Raw genomic sequence first — 15,191 nt, 5'->3', positions numbered from 1 at the left:
CTTTCCACCACGCTCCATCAAGTGAATTGTTTCTTTAAAGTCAACGAGCTCTGCAAATTAACCTCCCTCTCCCCAAGAAACATGATAAAGCTGTCAACTGTGAAGTTCAAGATCCAAAACACTTCAACAATGGCTGATGAAATAGAATTTTGCTACATATATGATGACACACAGGAAAAACTACTATACCTGTCCAGGTCTAGATGCTGATCTAGCCATAAAAGTCAGTAAAGCTCTCTTATCAAGTAATACACCGGACCTCTAAAGAAAAAGAAATAATTAATATAGGAGTCACAAGAAGGTTAGTGGTAAATAAAACAACCAATTTGAAAATTTCCCACTACAGATGTTTAAAGTAATAAATTAAATATATTATCTTTTTACAAGGTAAAAGTTGAACATGAGTTTGGAAAAAAAAACCAAACCAAAAAATCCCCCAACCACTGAACAAGTTCATTTCATGCACCCTCTTGGTACCTACATTTTTAAAAACAAAGTTTGTTTAAAACAAAAGGGGAATGAATTAAACTAATACTTCAACATACCACAAAAATGAGGTTTAGGACTGCAAAAGAATAAAAAAGAGAAATACTATTCCTCTCCAATTATACTGCCAAGCATTCACAAGTGAGCTAGGGATCATAAGGTTAATTATACATTTAATAAGGTGTCAGGGAGATAACTGCTCGTTTCTTTATAAAAATTAAAATGTACAAAGCAAGTTCTCTTTAAAGTATAATTACCTACACTTATGCATACAAAGGACTGATTTCAATCTCTCTGTTTTATAAAAGGCTTTCACTGCAACAGACAGTGTTTGAGAGAGAAGTTGAACTTTAAAAGTTTGAGACAGACCAGATAAATCAAAAAACAATCTTACTTTAGAAACAAGGGCAAAGTAAAATATATAAGACAATATTTTAGTCTATGTTCCTCAAAGGTGTCAGTCTTAAAATTTTTTAAATACAAAGCACTTTCTACCAGTTCTAAAATATTTTTCAGTACCAAGAAGCAAAGAAAGAATATTGTGCATATAAAAATACAGATACCATAAATTTACTACATTCAATTAGTATTTTAGACCTATGCAAACAAGAAATTTTGGTTTATGCCATTATGAATGTAGAGTATGTATAATACGCTTTGACAGGCTCTTTAAGGTCTAAGTCAAAAGGTGTGAAGCCTCATTCCATCAGGCAAACTAAGACAAAAATGCACCTGTAGCATTCTGACAAAAACTTGCTTTATGGTGATAAGCAGAAGCAAAATATTCATGGCAAAAACTTATTTACTGATTCTAGCCATTCTCGCCTACTATCAATACAAGAAATCAGGATCATCTGAGAGGGTTGCTTTCCACAGCCCCCTTTTTGATGAAATATCAACCCACTTTGGACTTTCATCAGCAAAAGCGTTCTCCCTCCAGGCAGTACAAAAGACAATGTGCTGTTTCTTGAACTTTTAAATAGACTCTTAGATGCATTTTTGAAAGCAAGGGTTCTCCACATGCATACTAATATTTCAGATTATTACATGCAAAATAATTCACTTGGATTGTTGTTTACTTTTCACAATAGTAACAAACAATGGACAGTGTGTATTACTTTCTTCTAGTTTCCTATTAGTAGAATATTTGACCCACGATATCAGTCAAGAATGTTTAATACAAATGAAAGTTTTTCCTGTGCTACCCAAAACCCAAATTTTCTCATATACATAGAAGCCTGTGAATGTGCAAGTAACATAAAATTCTCATCCAAGATATAAGGTACACCATGTTACTTCAAGCATGCTACACAGCAATGAATTCACTTCCAACATTTGGAGGCTGCTGTAATAAGTTTTACAAATATATGAATGGAAATTACTCCACCTTTTGAAAAATTTTAATATGAGATTTTACTTAAAAATGCAGACCCCCTGTCTTCACAAAAGCAAGAAATTGCAACAGATTTTCGTTCATTCAATTTAATTCCTTTCAACCAAAGAGCAATTAAAAAAAATGGAAGAGTAAAATAACTTGAGATTTTTTTTCATTTTGATGTTTCACACTACATAGTTAGAGGGTTTTATATAAAAATTATAGTCTCCTTTTAATTTAATACTCAGATGATTAGTTAGGCAAAGCAATAAAAAAGTAATATCGCAGAGCAGGGAACACACAACTAATACACCGCACACAGCAGCAGAAGTAATGGAACATGTTTATTGGTATGTCTTCTCAAAAATGGGTTTGAAACATCATAAAACACCTGACAGACAAAGCAGAGCTTATTCTTTAACATATTTCCTTCAAACACTCAGGAACTGGTAAATGAGTAGCATGCACTACCAGGAGATGGTAAGAGGCCTCAGTTTGAGGCAGGAGACTACATGCACAGAACAATCTGTGCAATCAGCATGACTGCTGGACTGCCACCTGCTGGGATGAGCCTCCCTCATGGAGCCTGTTTGTGTGTGCTGCCAGCGGTGGTTCATCCCACAGTTCATCCCGCCTCTGGCTCGGCTCTGTACTAATGGCAGGAATGCAGCTGCCTCATTCCTTGAAGATCACTAAACTCAGCTGAGACTGTGGCCCAGAGAGTAGCATTCATCCTTTATCGCATCTGTGACACCCAGGTGAACAGAAAGCAAACTCAGCTCTTCATACAATAGTATAGCCACCAAGGTCCATGAAAAGCAAACATTACCTTTTTCTGGTTTGCAAACTGTACAGCTAAAAGATATTGTTATGCTTGCAGCACTTAAGAAATTATGTGAGAAGCTACAAGGAAATGGTTTTGCTGTCTAGCAGGAAACTTGTAAAAGAATATTTGCTTTGGATGGAATTTCAAGCAATATACAAGCCTTCCTTTATTTTCTTCAGGTTGTTAGAGGATAAAAACCCTTCTGACTCTGGAACCCACTATTCCTATCAGTACTAGAGTACTAGCTTTTGGTTTGGAATAGTCTGAACTGTGCTACAGCTACTCACACTGTAATTCAAAAGCATGCTGGTATTAGCTTATGCTATACACCACCTCTTTTTGACAATTTTGCAGCTAACCTCTGAAGAGCTCTAAGCATTTCTGTACTCTCTTGTTATGTCATTACCTGTATCAGCAATCTGGCATCATCCAGTCTGTCTGCAGTGACATATTGAAGGAAAAGATCTGTGACAGGTCTGTAAATTCCAAACTGACTGGCCAGTCGTTCTGCCATCGCAACAACTGCAAAATGATGAGTACATAAGGAAAAATCTTTGATTGAAAAGCCACTTTTGTTAACTTCACAGGCATGATTTATGCTGACTGAGCAGGTTTTACATGTAATAGCTCTTTCATAACACCTCTGTCTAGTCAGAATATTTAAATATCATTGCAATTAACTCACATTTTTCCAAAGCTGGTTCTAATCCTTCCTCTGACACCTTTCTTAACAAATAGGAAATATTTTTGACAGCTTGATCAGGATTCTGTGCACCAGAGATAAGCAGAGGCTCAAGGTATTCCACAGCAGCATCAAGGTCATTGCTACGAAAAAAAGATTGAATTGGCTTAGTTTTTGAAATCAAGATTTCTAAACCCAAAGAAGCAATTATATTAAGGCTTTTGTTTTCTAAGGTTACATTTCTCAGTAATGGAGAAGTATCTATGACTTCATTCAGATATTGTAAAAGTGAAATCACTTTTGACTGAATGAATAAATTAACTCTAAATAAATTTTAATGACCTTTGACCTATACAAAGCCTAGGTAATTTTCACACACTTTTATTCCTCATTTAGAAAGATGAGTTCAGCTAGCTGCTTTCAGAAAATGTGTTCTGCAAATCTAGAATGCAAAATCAAAACATTAACAGAACATATCTAAATAATTAATGTATGCAACCCTGGTAATTTTTTTTAATGTTATTCAATTAATTATTTACCTGATTTTTATCGTGCCTGCTTTTTTGGATGTAAAAGACAATACTAAAGATCATTTGGTCAGTACCTTTGTCTAAACACTTTTAATCTTACAGCTTAAGCATAACAAAAGCTAATAAAATAATGCAGGAAGTAATCACTGAAGTGTAAGCTCTACTTATAGCATTTTAAAAAGTTCAAATGACAAAACCTCTTATTGGTTCACTCTAAAAACTAATTCAATTGAAAAAGAAATCTGAGCACAATGAACACTTTTAGTTGAAGTAGAAGTGCAGCACATTTGAAAGCTATGAAAAATGCTTTGAAAACTGTATCAGGAATATCGATCTACAAAAGAAATGAACAGGTATTAAAAATATCTCTAAGAACCTGTTTTTCATAGTTCTCAAGGTATGACTTGCAAGATATTTCAAAACATACAAGGTTGATATTATTTATGCTGTTGCTATGTCTTTTCATACTTCCAAGTTGGTTTTGGTATAGGAAAAGAAAAGTTGATGCTGCCTAAACAACCTGTGCTGCATACTGCTTTTATTTATTCTTGTAACCATTCTACATCTTGAGAACACTGCCTAAGTTTACAACCTTTTATGACATGGAAATAAAAAAAAATATGCAGCTTATGAGACAAATCCTGAAGTATCTCTAGTATCTCTCCTATTTGGAGTGTTTAATTTATGCAAAAGTCAATGCACTAGTACTGTGTGTCAAGGTCCACTCAGATCTAAGTATTTACAGGATCAGCCCTTTCCATAGGCAGATTGTTTTCCAGTGGCTGAAAACAGCCAGCTCACTACTATAACTGGCCTGCGTGGTTTTCTTTCAATTCTAGTCCTCTTGCTGTTAAAAACACTTGAGTAACTATTCTCTCTGTTGTGGCACGCCTGACGCAATCAGGTATCTGATATGTACTACGTGGTTTTACAGCTTTCACACCAAGTCAGATTCAGGAGTTCTACCTGATGAAACTGGTTTGAAATAAAATAACAGAACACGTAGTCTTCAATTCCTGAAGACTGATTCCTGCAAAGTGTATCTGCAAAGTTCACAGTATGCCACAGATACATTTCTAGCTTTCACACTTTGAGGGTAAACACAATAATATTTTGTCATTTCAACTACTGGAACAGGTAGCAGATTTTTATTTTCAAATTAAATTACATGCATAATCTCTGGGTGCTAAGTTCCAAGATTTTTAGATTTATATTGATCAAGTAATTCAATTTTACACTCAGATATCATAGCACTTTTGATCTAGCACCAAGAACACCTTACATGAGGTGTAATACGTTAGAACAAACGTATCATCAAAGCTAAGTTACACCACCAGAGACAAATTTATGCTCTCCAAAGTGCTTCATAGATATTCCTGTATTTTGTTAAAATTTTCAACTCCAAATGCATTTGGGAAACAATACCATAATAGAACTGAATAGCACACTGCTCGACTTGACCAGAATTTTAACATCTAGGACAGCACAAGAATGGAAACCATTTGAAATGGCTAATGCAAGTGACTTCCCACCATTCCGCATTAAAGAACTACATATACCAGTCCTAGAAATACTTACTTCTTAATATGAGCCAATGCAACAGCATTGGCCATTAGCGAGGCAGATATACCAATAGATTTTATGATGTCTTCCAGCATGGTTTTAAGTGCTTGCATGTTCTTTATATCACCTTTTTCTGCCAGAGCCTGAGTGAGTGCAACAACTGCCAGTCTAGAGGGTAACAAACCACTGTCAAGTATTCCTTTTAAAACAGCAATGGCATCTAAGGATGGAATAGAAAGAAAAGGAAATCAGATTTTAGTTCAGAAGGCAACCATGCTGCTGGTATCATTAACTCTAGCCTTTTAAGAAAACATAAAGAAAATATTTCTCCTCCTGAACTTAAGTCTCACAACTGATACAGTGAATTATAACTGGAATATATACATACAAAAATAAAACCCTTCAACAGTAACTCAGGTTAAAACGCTTTATTATTTGCCCAATAAAAAATTTTAAGAAATTTTTAACATTTAATGAATATTTTAGTATCCAGCTCAAGGAAAGCAGCTGTGTTATAAACACCCTTCCCTTACAGCCTTAAAGTCATGACCCTTGCAGCCTGTTCTTCTCCAAACTATAATAAATTTTCATGACTAAAACCACAAAATGTTGCATTTTTAAGAATATAGTTTAAAAACTTAAGTAATTATTGAAACTGCTAAAGTCTAGTATTCAGATTCATTCTTTCAGTGTGCACCAAAACTTTGTGTACCAACATTTAAGTTTTATAATAAATAGAAACACAGGACAAGTCTCCAAAGGAGAACAAAAATAAACTCAAAAGTAGACAGTTTCCTCAAGGACTCCTAAAATTATAGCAATTATCTACGTTTAAAACAGACACAATCAGTCTCCTATCTGCCTGCCACAAATTCCCCAAACCCACCACAGGTACAGTCAACCAATCCTTGTCAATTTACGTTATAGTTGAGCAAACTCACACAGAAAGACATGCTCCACTGGTAAAAATCTCTTACTCTTTACCAGCACAGGCAAGATTAATCACAGATAATAATTGTAATACCAAGAGATAAACATTTCCAACATAATATACACCCATTTGAACACCAAAGCATTAAGATTCCAATTCAATATTCAGGTACTGTAGAAACCAAATATTATCCTTCACAAGAGAGCAAGAAAAAACCACCCTGTATGTCTAACCTTCCTTCATAGCATTTTTTTTTTCTTTTCTTTGTAGGGAAAAAAAGTAACAATACATCAAGGGCAAGATTCCCAGATTTTAGAAAACAAACTGAAAACACACGCTAAATTCAAATTCTGTCCTGACTGTTAAGTGTGGACCTCCCTTCAGTGTGGCTCTTTTAGAAGATGTTTTGCAGCACTAAGCGCCATGCAGCTGCTTGCTCACCTCATCCCTGCAGTGGGATGAGAACGAGAATGGAAAAAAGAATCTCACGGGCTGAGAAAAAGACAGCCTAGTATGACAGCAAGAGAGAGATTATAATGATAGTATTTATAACAAGAACAACAATAATAAAAAATATACACGACAAGTGACGCACAATACAATTCCTCACCACTCAATGACCAACGCCCAGCCTGCCCCCAGGCAGTGGCACCTCCTTCCCCGCAACCAAATCTGAGTTTATATACTGAGCATGACATTATATGGTATGGAATATCCCTTTGGCCAGCTTGGGTCAGCTGTCCTGGCTGAGCTCCCTCCCAGCTTCTTGTACATTCCCTGCTGGCAGAACACAGGAAGATGAAAAGTCCTTGATTTGGTATAAACACTACTTGGAAACAACTAAAACCACCACTATTAACATTCTCACTTTTAATCCAAAACACAGCACTACAGCAGCTTCTAGAAAATCAACCCCATGCCATCCAAAACTAGGACAAAAGGCTTTAACAAACTCTGCAAATTCCATACTGTGAAACTTAAGTTCTGGCTTTTAAAGTAACCTGGATTTTACCAAGCTCTTGCTAGAAGATATTAGAGCTTTTACAAGTTCACTTACCTACATGAAAACATTACACAGCAAAGAACGATCAACTAGACAAGGAAGCGATAAAGCAAGCAAGTTTTATCCAAGTGAAAACTATCACAGGATGTAGGTCACCACCAAGAGATTACACAAAGACTGTGTCCGAACATTTACTGGGTCATCTACGAGCCTCTGGAAATGACCAGTATGGCCAAAAGGTACTAAGTACCTTGTATTTTCAAGGCTTCAATTACAAGAAGAGAGGCAGTATCTTTGAAATTAAAACAGAAATAAGGATCAAGTCTGACTATTCAAGTAAATAGCTGAAGAAAAGCTTGTTTAATGCACAGGATAAAGGAAAATATAATTCTGAAACCAATGTAGTTCCACAGACTTTTTGATAAACTTTATACTGTGCAAACAAAAACAACCCAAAACCAAAACTTTTCAAAAGTACAGCAAGGGAGAGGCTTGATGTGGCAGAGAAATTAATATGATGGCTAAAAGGAAATGATGTAGTTAACACAAGAAATTATAGAATACAAGAACCTCAGTGATGTTCTCAACAAGGGAAGATTTTTCTGTGTGTAACATTTAGGAAAAACTGGCAAAACTTGGAAAAGAAAAAGCAGAAAAATTATTAGAATTAAATCAGACTGGAAAGCCCGGTGAAAGCCTTGAAAGGTGCAAAAACTTAAGACTTGCTAAGAGCAAGAGAAGTAACTGCATTCACCACAAATACTTCAGTCAATGACACCTGGCAATAACATCAGACTGAAGACTGAAAGGGGAAAGAATGTGAAAGAAGACAAGTTTATTCACTGCAGGAAAGAGCACAAGTAAGAAGATGCATCTAAATGCTTTAACGCAGCTGATATTACATGGGTAAGAGCTACTACAGCTATGCAGAGTGGAATAAAACAAAATTAACTGATGGCATAATCAAAAACTGACTTTCTTAAATCCTTTGTATAACACATTGTCTTTGCACGTAGCTGCTTCAATGCTTAAAGATACTGATAGAACCATGTATCAACACTTAATTACACTTGCACAGGAATAAAAGGCACAGCACTGCATGTAAAACTATGTACTTGCAGAGTTTTTCTCCATTGCAAGAGTCCTACAGAACAACTAAATACATAAAAAGTAACACTCTGGAGCTGAACTCTAGGCTGCAAAACAGCCAGTGCCAAGAACTAAAATAACATGACTCTGAACTTTACCCACCACCTTGCTGGGTACCCTCACACTCTTCAGCCACCATTTTCTTTTCTATTATCATTGTTACATTAAAAAGAAAACCAAGTTGAATATTTTGTTACTATTGGTATTGAGAACCATTAAAAAGTATTTGATTAAGTTTTCAAATCAATATTATAATCATTTTGTGCACAATCACATGCATTTAACAGTCAATTTAACTCATCTGATATCTCACACAACCAACACAATATGCAAGAAGCAACTGCTGGGAATTGTTTCAGATGCTCTAAAGTATGTTAATTTCCAAAGCAAAATGACTTGTGCTGTGAATTTTAACGCACTTGAAAGCCTGTACTTTCTCTCGTTCTGGAGCACAAATTTTGCATGTCTGAAGAGCTGTGATTCATCTTAAGAAAACCCATCTTGTGTTAAATGGAATGGAAACTGGACTAAGTGGTCAAATGACAAGTACATTCATATTCAAGCTGTATTATAAATGCATGTACAGTAATTTACGTCTCTCAGCTACCACAAAAGGCTCTTGATAAGCAGGTAATTTGCTAAATGGACTCCTTTATCCAAGTATTCGAAGGGCGTTACAAGAAAAATCTGCAGAGGCATTAATGTGACGTAAAGGTCAAGCATTGTGACATACCTTTCAAATAATCCCGCCTAACTTGCGATATGATGAGGAGGCTGCTGGCAGCACTGTTCAGTGTGAAGCCCTTGATGTGGGTCTCAGCACTAAAAGAAGCAGACATTTAGAAAGGAATTACTGACATGCTTCTGATACGATAATAAATGGTTGAGCACCAAGGTGAAATTATAAAAACTACTGTTCGTATGTTAAAAATATTGCTGCAAAATATCGACCTGGAGACAGCTTTTGTGTTATCCTGTCAATGGTTATAGAAGGATAATTTTTTTTTGCATTCTGACAGATGACAAAGTTGGAAGTGAGCAACAAAAGAAACAAAGTACAAGATTTTTTTTAAACAATCGGTTCAGATTCTTGAATGCTGACATATTAGATGACTAAAATAACTGCATGCCCTGCATTGTTCTGTTGTATCCTAAGCTGGATACTTTTTCTTCTTTTTTCAATAGTCACCATAATTATAAAATGTAAAACTGTTCTTTCAGCAATAAAAATGAAACATTTATTTTCAGCACTGTATATTTTAAACATAAACTAAAGCATATTATGAACTAGCACCGTATCATTTGGTTGATTAATTTTCAAATTTCTGTCATCTAGATGCATACATGTTTTAAAGTGAACATACTACATTTGCTGCCTTAGCCACATTAAAATTATATTTTGCTTATCAATTGTTTATCTATAGTAAAAAGAATCTTTATTTTAATAACACTGCTAAAGCTGTTCTAACACTCTGGGAATTAGGCAAGAGAGACTAACCAGCAATCACAGTGATCTTACACGACAAAATGTTCCCATTCCTAAATGACATACAGCCACATTTTTAATACATAAGGATAACTTTACAAATGTTCATTTCTAGATTACAAAATCTCTACACAGAAAAGGGGGGCATTACCATTTACCGTATCAGCAATCAAGATAAACCTCCCTGATCATCTTGTGGCAAACAACTGAGCAGCCTACCTACTTGAACTTAGAGGCTGAGCGGATTGGGAGGTAAGCAGGGTCATTGCTAAATTATTCTCCTCAATCCCAAGAAAATCCTTCACATAGCACACAATATGACTATCCTCTCAGTCACTTTCAGCCTCCCAAGCTCACAAATGCAGTCACTGGACTCGGGATTTTCTTACTCTCCCAACCAATCCTCTTAATCCCTGCTTAAGCACCCACTGCTCAGTTCCGCCTTTTCTTTTTTTTTTTGCCCTTTGTCCCATCTGTCAAAGCCCTGAAGTCAACAATTCATGCATGAGACTGTAAATTACATATAACAAAGGATTTACTTTCTCCAATCTTCCAATCTTTAGTGTGATTAAATAGATGTTAGCTACTATTACAGAACTAATCCATCATTCCAATACTCCTAAATTTCTATTTAAAACTTCTTGGACTAAATGCAGTATATATTCCTCAAAACAGCACCAGAATGCCAAAGCAACTAGACTTGAGTTGACCAACAGATCAGTAACCTTCTGGGCTTTTTGGCTGGTCTGTTTTTTGTGGGTGTTTTTTTTTTTTTTTCAAATGCAGAGTAAGAGTGCAATTTCCTTCTACCTCATCACTCGCTCATGGGAGTTTCTCGGTTGTTATAACAGGAAGGAATTCCAAAGTTACCTGGCCTTTTAAAATCAAAAAATAGTACTTATTTTGCTGCCTATGCTAACAATCATACAACGGCTCTCTAAGTATTATTTAAGTTTCAAATCTGGCTTCAAGCAGAGTAAAAAGATAAAGAGGTTGTCGTATATAAATGAAGGTAGCTTTCCTGTACTTTTGGAAAAATATTAGGAGTTGCACAAGTTTCAGGCCACTGCACACATTTAGGCCTCGTAGGAGTGTATCTCTTTGTAATATGAGACTGGTAAAATTGTCAAGTATGTAGAAACATGTGCAAAACACAGATTCCTCAACCACGTGTGCACACACAATCACTCTCTCTGTTTCAGTGTTTTAAAACGTAGTCTTTTGAAAAAGCTTAATATCGATACACAAACACCATGAACACTGCCAATACGAAACATTTCCTGTATGGATGCAACACAATGAGCTGCTACATTCCTCAAACGTCATTTTTTAGCATTTCTATGCTACTTTAAAATTTTTTCATAATATTTTTCTTGCATTATACATTTACATGCTAAAACAGCTATCTAAAGTGGGAATTCTGAATCATCAAAACAAGAGGAACAAGCCAACATCATCTTCCTGCTCTTCCAACCTGCAAATTACTGCCGATAACATGCAATACCTCGCGTATCTTCCTTCCAACTGAGTTTGAGCTGTGGAGCAGGGAAGCAGTCAATGCTCATATAGATCTTTGATAAAAAGTTCCAAACTATCCCTTAAGAATCATTCAATAGAGGTTTTGATACATTAATATTTTCTGTGAATGTCTAACAAGCCACCCTAAATTTTATCAACATTCTTCCTACTTCTACAACACGTCCTTCCCATCTTCTGTTTACAAAGTTCTGTGGGTTTCTTCCATTTCAGGGAACTTAATTTGATAAACTGTTTTAGTATTTCCTTGTTATAAGCCATATATTCATCAAGCACAAACATTCCTTATGATAAAACACATTTACTGAGACCTATTTAAAAACAGATATTATTTGTTCTTCCAAATGCAGAACTCAACTATTTTTTCAACAAAAGATGTCTTCAGTCTAAACACTTAGAAAACATGAAAACACTTAGAAATACATGAAAACAGTAAACATGATCTTACAACATACTGTTCCTGGACATCAATAACTAAGTTGACTCCAAGAATGATTAGATCTTTATAGCGCCCTATGCATCATGAACATTACCTTCAAGCATTTTCAAATTTACTGTATTCAGTCAGAGAAAACACTTGCTGACAACCACTGTTCTTGTTTTAGCTGAAGAAGCTGACTTAAATTACTTAAACTTAAATTTTTGTCCTTACCTCTACCTTGATGAGTACCAATGCTTTTACTTTGAAGCCTATAATCTGACCAGAATACACCTAACAGGCAATAATTAAAGCAGGTAGTGTACCGCACAACTCATTGAAGGTTAATTTGATTCTGGTGATTCTAATAATATGTGACAGAAGGTTGGATTTATTTCAGAAGTGCAAGAGTTGGATTTAAGGTTTATGGTCATCTCCTAGCCACTGGCATCACAGTCAAACGTACCATTTTACATTTGGCAGGTAGCCAGCTGCCAGTGAACATGGGTAGCGCAGGACAGCAACAGGGACAGGGACTGAGGGGAAGGCTCACGGGCAGCTCAGTGAAGGAATCTTGTCTGTTTGGATATTGCTCTAAAGAGGAAAAGGCAGACTGCCAGAAGGGCAGACTTTCAGTTCTGATGCCAAGTACATTTGTTGGTACTCTTAGTTGAAATGAGTTATTAGCAATACATACCGTCATGCTAGTACCTTTTTAATATATGGCGTATCACTCTATGAAACACCGGTGTATTTCACAGAATCACAGAATAACCAGGTTGGAAGAGACCCACCGGATCACCGAGTCCAACCGTTTCTTACTGTAACTCCTAATTACCAACCATGACCTGTTTCCACATTGAAACATAAGGGCTTATCTGAAAATGATCCAGAACCTACTTGAAATCACAATCCCCTCAAACAATTAATATCCCCAAAATGTATAAAAGCCTTACATGCGTTTCACATTGATGGCTTCGTCAAGACAATCCTGCGTTAGCAATGCTTTTATAAGGATGTCATAAGAGCGATGCTGAAAATCATTCTTCCTCTGCATTTTCAGGAAAACATCATAGGCCTCTAGAAAAAAGAAAAAAAAAAATCCAAACCGTAATTGAGACAATGTTTATCAGAGGAAAAAAAAACCAAAAAACCTATTCATTCGAAAGGTCCATCATAAATCTATTTATCCCCTGATTACCTCCTTGAGCCCAAAACTGCTTGTACAATCAACTGACACAGAACTCCACAGACCAAAAAGGTTGCTACTGCTCTTTTTCTATATGTGGCTGTTGCATACATACCAACATAGCTGATTAGAAGGGTGAGACTTGGGATTTTCAAAGCAACACCTAATTCTGGGATATATAGTTACAGCATCTGATGCATGATCACAACAGCATTTAACAAATAACATAGGAGGTGATTCCAATATGGGGAGATCAAATTATTTGGCTACGACAAGATTTATACAAAACATACAATTTACAAATATACAGATATTTAACGAGTAAACTACGCTGCATTTGTTTGACTGATTAACAGTTTTATTTCATGCATTCACAATAACTGTCAGTGTATGAAAAGATGTTACCAAAAAGGGGAAAAAATTATAAGCACACTTTTCAGTCATTTATTTTTCTGAAACAAGATTGTACAGCTATAAACATGGAGCCAAAACTGCCATCCAGGCTGTAACATCTGCTAGAAAGCTGTGTTAAAAACCACAAATGATCTTTTACATCTAAGCTGTGATTGCATGTTTCATTTAATGACACTTGCAAAGTAATCCCTTTGATAATTCAAATCATAACCATAATAACCTTTAAAAACTTTTCAGAAATACTTTAACTATCACTACAAATTTCACAGGTAAGCGTTATTTTCTTATACTTTGAAAGTAAACATGAAGAGCACTCATTTGAATCTTGCTTTTTTCCAAGTGTTGTCACAGTAACAGCACTTACTACAGTGTGCTGAATTTTAAGCTGGCATTACCCAAACCAAAGCTGGTCACGTGCCCTTTGGTTTGAATTTTAAACTTCATCAACCTAAGAGTACACCTAACAACCTCCTGAAATCTAGGCACAAAAATGACCATACATAAAATTATTATGTACAACACACAAACTCTTACACTGAGTTAATAATCAGAACTAACACTGCTATCCATTTCTACTTTGCACACATGGAGTTACATTGAACAGATACGTGAACAAAGATAAAGGATAAGAACAGCACAGTGAAAATAAACCCACTTCTGTGTATGTAAATTTCATGTATAAAAGAAAGAGACAAACCAGAGAGATGAAGAGTATGAATGATATCTGACTTTACAATAGTGATTGTATTGTCAACCAAAAGACAAATGAAACAGCAACAGGACTGCAGAGGAAAAAGCTTGAAATAACCTAGCACATTAACTTACAGGCCTGATATTAAAGTTTGGCCTGTTCCAACATGATGAACTCTCTTGCCTGCTCAGATGCTGAACACCCGCATCCAGAGTGATCACACTGAAATTCTGTGCAAAAGACAATTTTTCTTCCCCTTTTCTGAAATCTGAGCTACCAATAGACTAGCAATCACATTCAACAGTAAACAAAAAAACCCAATAAAAATCCTTTCACTGCTGTATCTATTACAGGAGTAACTAATTATTTACAAAACTATATCTGACTGGTGATAGGTTTGGTTCAGTCTTTCTGCTTGTGAAAGGATGCTGAAATTTTACTTCTTACAGCCAAAAATTTACTTATGTTTGCAGACTCCTAAAATGCTAAGCTGTCTTCAGACTGAACTAGGATTTGTGTTTTAATGCTGCTATTCACTGGCTGGAGACAGAAACAGGCCTTGCCACCAGTAGACACAGAATCATAGAACGGTGCTTGACACAAATTTAAGCATATATCACCATCAATTATCACAGTCCACTAAACAGAAGATCTAGTGCTACAAGGAAATACATTTAAATCTTATTCACATGAACTAGTTCAATGAAGAACTAAAAATACATGTATCGGTTCTTTTTTCCTGTACTAGGATATTCTATTGTGTCTGTCAGCCCTGGCCTCAGAATGATTATCCTATTCAGATTATATTCTTAACTTCATTTTGCATCAGTACAAGTAGCATTGTTTGAAGTATACCTAGATGAGTCTTGAATTGAGACATATGCCTGATCAGATATTATCAGCTTACTACTT

General features: G+C 35.7%; 1 protein-coding gene across 1 annotated transcript in view; it reads right to left on the bottom strand.

Annotated features, from left to right (window-relative positions):
* LRPPRC (leucine rich pentatricopeptide repeat containing) overlaps positions 1-15,191 on the bottom strand; it is a 93,750-nt gene that overhangs the window by 7,235 nt on the left and 71,324 nt on the right. The window contains exons 30-35 of the mRNA XM_069852654.1: positions 12,942-13,065; positions 9,279-9,367; positions 5,478-5,682; positions 3,373-3,512; positions 3,094-3,209; positions 190-261 (exon numbers count right to left, since the gene is read on the bottom strand). Of these exons, the coding sequence (XP_069708755.1) occupies positions 190-261; positions 3,094-3,209; positions 3,373-3,512; positions 5,478-5,682; positions 9,279-9,367; positions 12,942-13,065 (746 nt within the window). The remainder of the gene's footprint in view (positions 1-189; positions 262-3,093; positions 3,210-3,372; positions 3,513-5,477; positions 5,683-9,278; positions 9,368-12,941; positions 13,066-15,191) is intronic.

The sequence above is a fragment of the Phaenicophaeus curvirostris genome, chromosome 2, assembly GCF_032191515.1.
Source record: "Phaenicophaeus curvirostris isolate KB17595 chromosome 2, BPBGC_Pcur_1.0, whole genome shotgun sequence".
In the NCBI taxonomy this organism is placed as follows: Eukaryota; Metazoa; Chordata; class Aves; order Cuculiformes; family Cuculidae; genus Phaenicophaeus; species Phaenicophaeus curvirostris.
The sequence above is the reverse complement of the archived record's forward strand: the minus strand, read 5'-3'. Positions and strand labels throughout refer to the sequence as shown.